This window comes from Dipodomys merriami, unplaced genomic scaffold (assembly GCF_024711535.1).
Source record: "Dipodomys merriami isolate MVZ:Mamm:240054 unplaced genomic scaffold, mDipMer1.0.p SCAF_7, whole genome shotgun sequence".
NCBI classification, from domain to species: domain Eukaryota; kingdom Metazoa; phylum Chordata; class Mammalia; order Rodentia; family Heteromyidae; genus Dipodomys; species Dipodomys merriami.
In genome coordinates this window covers 7,442,501-7,446,490 of record NW_027206290.1, presented here as the reverse complement: position 1 = coordinate 7,446,490, position 3,990 = coordinate 7,442,501, and the positions used below count along the sequence as shown (strand labels likewise).

The 3,990-nt window shown below is 44.2% G+C and overlaps 1 protein-coding gene across 1 annotated transcript in view; it reads left to right on the top strand.

Annotated features, from left to right (window-relative positions):
- The first annotated feature begins 726 nt into the window (after window positions 1–726).
- The window catches only part of Pigk (phosphatidylinositol glycan anchor biosynthesis class K), a 99,997-nt gene continuing 96,733 nt past the window's right edge, over window positions 727–3,990 (top strand). Inside the window, exon 1 of the mRNA XM_070007319.1 lies at window positions 727–848. Coding sequence (XP_069863420.1) covers window positions 756–848 — 93 coding nt within the window. The 5' untranslated portion in view covers window positions 727–755. The remainder of the gene's footprint in view (window positions 849–3,990) is intronic.

Genomic DNA, 3,990 nt, shown 5'->3' with positions numbered 1-3,990 from the left:
ACCAAAGAAAACAACTCAATAACTGATGTGAAACACCAAGTGCACTCTTTACAGTTTTATTTTCATAGTAAAATTTAGAAAAGTTACACTGACCGTACAGGGGCAATTACTTCCTTGTCTGGGGCAGCAGGCAGTCCATGGAATCTCATACTATCATGAGCAACATGGACGTGTTTGTTACATTAGATGAAAAGCTAATACATATTATGTATCTGTATATATAAACCTATATATGTTTTCACACATCTATCTTCACATACCTAAAATCACAAGGAAAACGAATAACCCTGAAGAGATAGGAATTTAACTCCTTCATTCATACTCACATCCTTTTAATGGGAAGCCCCCAACCCCACTTTCCCTTAAAATCCATCATCTCTTTCCCTTTGCTTCCCACTTTCAAGGAGGTGCAACTACGGACAATGGAAACCATTTACATTCTGTGGACTCACAGAGAGTCCCTCATCTGCACCTTTCAAAATGGTTCCATGTTACAATACAAAACCCGAAAATGCAATGGGGGGGGGGGATGAAGAAAAACAACAACAGATCAACACCGCCAACAGCCCAGTCTCCGCCCGGCCAGTCTCCGCTCCGAATTCCACCGGAAGCACCGGTGCGGAAGGCGGGCGGGCTCCAGCAGGTGGGCGTCGCAAAAAAGGAGAAACGCACGTCGCTCGCCGCTCTGCTTTACGGCACCCGTCCCCTTCCTGCCCCCGCCCCCTGCAGGTACGCGAAATCCGAAGCGGGCAAACATGGCCGCCCCCTGCTCGCGCAGCCCTCCTGCGGCCGCCCTGGCCGCGCTGTCGCTCTTGTCTTTCGCTAGCTGGGCCGCTAGTCAGATCGAGGTAGGAGTCAGGGTTGTTTGTGTTGTTTTTTAAGCGTCCGAGGCCTGGAAGGACGGCTGTGTCCTGGCTGATTGCTGATGACCCGCAGCTGAGCGCAGCCTCCCGGGTTCTTTGACCGGACCCGGGCCGGGGAGGGGAGCGCAGCCCCCGGGCGCGGACGGGACCTTGTCGGCCAGGTCCAGCCTGGTAAAACGCCCTCGGAGGAGCGGAGCCTAGCAGGTGAAGTGTTGCGAGCAGGTGGCATGTCGGCACCGAGACGCAGCCCCCACGTCCCGGCCCCGTCCACGCTGTGCTGGTCGGAGCCAGCTGGGCGCCGTGTTTTAGCTTGGACCCCGGCCTGGCCTCCTCCGCCTCCCCACGACTTGCCTTGTGGCCACTGGACCTTCTGGTCCTTGGCTGTAATGCTTTGCCGAGCGATGCCTCAGCCCAAGAGTTTAGTTCTGGAGCATGTTCAGGCCTGCAGATCGAGCTGGAAAAGGAGACCCAGATAATCGGCAAAAGCATTGCCTGAAGTTTGTAAGGAACTCTTGCATCCTCTACTTTCTAACCCAGAAGTGTGGCCGTAAGCTAGAAACCTGCGAGCTTTTAAAATAAACTACTTCTCGTCATTAAATTCTGTGTTTTAAACTGTTTTTCATTTTTAACTAATCCAGCTTCACTGGTTCATTCTAGTCTCCGATCATTCCCACGGAAATGTTACCTCCTCTAGAAATCCATTCTCCTTTATTTTAGTGCTAGTCTTTGTAAATTGTAAGCCTGATTCGATTATTCTGATTGAGTCTTATTAGCGTTTCTCTGTTGCTTACAGACTAATTATGGATCTCATCCCTGCTTACTTTTCCAATACAGGGACCCATGTTGACTTCCTACATCCAGTAATTCGATCTTAGACCACAACAGACCCCATTCTTTTGGGACACACACTCTGTCAGTTAATACATATCTCTGTCTCTATTGTCTGTCTGTCTGTCTATATTGTTAACAAAGTTCTCTGTTTTATTCCTTAATCGTACTGAATTTCTTGCATACTTGATTTTGGATACCATTAGTTTTTTTTTTTTTTTTTTGTCGGTCTTGGGGTTTGAACTCTGGGCCTGGGTTCTGTCCTTCAGCTCTTCAGCTCAAGGCAAGCCATATACCCACTGGAGCCACAGCACCACTTCCGGTTTTCTGGTGGTTTATTGGAGATAAGAGTCACGGATTTTCCTGCTCACCATGGCTTTGTACCACTATCCTCAGATTTCAGCTTCCTGAGTAGCTAGGATTACAGGTGTGAGCCACCAGCACATGGCTATCATTAGCATTTTTTTTTGGGTCCAGTTGTGGGGCCTGAACTCTGGGCCTGGGCGCTGTCCCTCCGCTCTTCAGCTCAAGGGTAGCGCTCTACCACTTGAGCCACAGCACCACTTCCGGCTTTTTTCTTTTTGCTTATGTGGTGCTGAGGAATCGAACCCAGGGCCTCTGGCATGCAAGGCAAGCGCTCTTGTAGTTTCATGCTGTGCTTTATCACATTCGCAGGTTTTATATCTTCAATTTCTTCTGTCCATTTTAAGCAGCACAAGCATAACTTTTGTAGAACTCTTCCCTACTCCTTTCCTCTGCCTATATTGTTGAAAGGTGTACATTTAACTTGTACTCATCTATTATATCCTATATAGTTGTACTGTTACTCAGCTATCTCTCACTAGGGTACAGTTCAATCTGTGCTCCAGTCTGCAGCCAGAGGGACTTAAAAATGTAGATCACTCAAATGTACCTTAAGATAGAGAACAATGCTTGACTTTTTTTTTTTTTTTTTTTTTTTTTTTTTTTTTGGTCAGTCATGGGGCTTGAACTCTGGGCTTGGGCGCTGTCCCTGAGCTCAAGGTGAGGGCTCTACTACTTGAGCCACAGTGCCACTCTACAACTTTGTTTTTCTTTGGGCCAGGATGAGGGAGTTGTGGGAGGGAAGGGATCATGGGAGAACAACAAAGGAGGGGGTAAGGATGCTCGACAGGGAATGTGCTTATTACCTTACTCATGTACTGTAATTTCTATACAGCATCTTTACAATAAAATTGGAAAAAATTTAAAAGAATAGTAAATTCTTTATTATGACCCACGAAGGTCATGCTGTATCCTGATTCTTCTCTTGCTGACCCTGCTTTTCAGATGTCTAGTAATGTTAGACTTCTATCAGTTTCTCAAACCTTTAAGTTCACTGCTTCCTTTGCCCCACATTTCTTCTGTTTGGAATTATTATTTGTCTTCATCTCTTAGATTTTAATTCAAATGTCATTTTTTTTCAGGGAAACTTTTTCTGGCTAAGTCAGATACCTGTATTATACATTAAAGAAATACTGTGGCTTTATGGAGTTTATTGTTTGCACTTATTTGCTAATTTGGGTCTATATAAGAGATTTTTGAAGACAAGTACTGTGATTACTTTTTAAATTTATTTTTATTTTTATTTTGGCAGTCATGGGGCTTGAACTCTGGGCTTGGGCGCTGTCCCTCAGCTCTTCAGCTCAAGGCAAGCGCTCTACCACTTGAGCCACAGTGCCACTTCCGGTTTTCTGGTGGTTTATTGGAGATAAGAGTCTCATGGACTTTCCTGCCTGGGCTGGCTTTGAACCACAATCCTCAGATCTCAGCCTCCTGAGTAGCTAGGATTACAGGCATGAGCCACTGGTGCCCGTCTATGATTACTTAAAAAAAAAAATTAAACCCTTAATCTCTTACAAGAAAATATTGTGTCAATATAAACCTATTGACAAAAGTGGGTCACATCAAACATTATAGTGAATTGTTTTCTTTGGACACCCAACTTATCTTTGAAAGAATTTCAAAAAATATAAACACAATGCAGAATTTATGGCAAATAAGTAACTTGCTGGCAATTGCCATAGGTAATTTGAATAAAATAGTTGAAAAAGCAACTCTTATTGAAGATAGCATTTATTATACATCAGTTGCTAAATGAATAAGCTAAAACTAATAACTTCAAAATCATTTAAGATACAGAATTGTACAATTATAAAGTTGGCAGAAATATTTGTATTAACACAGGTTTGAACCTTAGCATTTAACTGCTTACTTTTTCCTGTCATAGTATTCAGAGTACTTGGAGTAGAACAGTGACTGTCCCATGATGTTCAATACA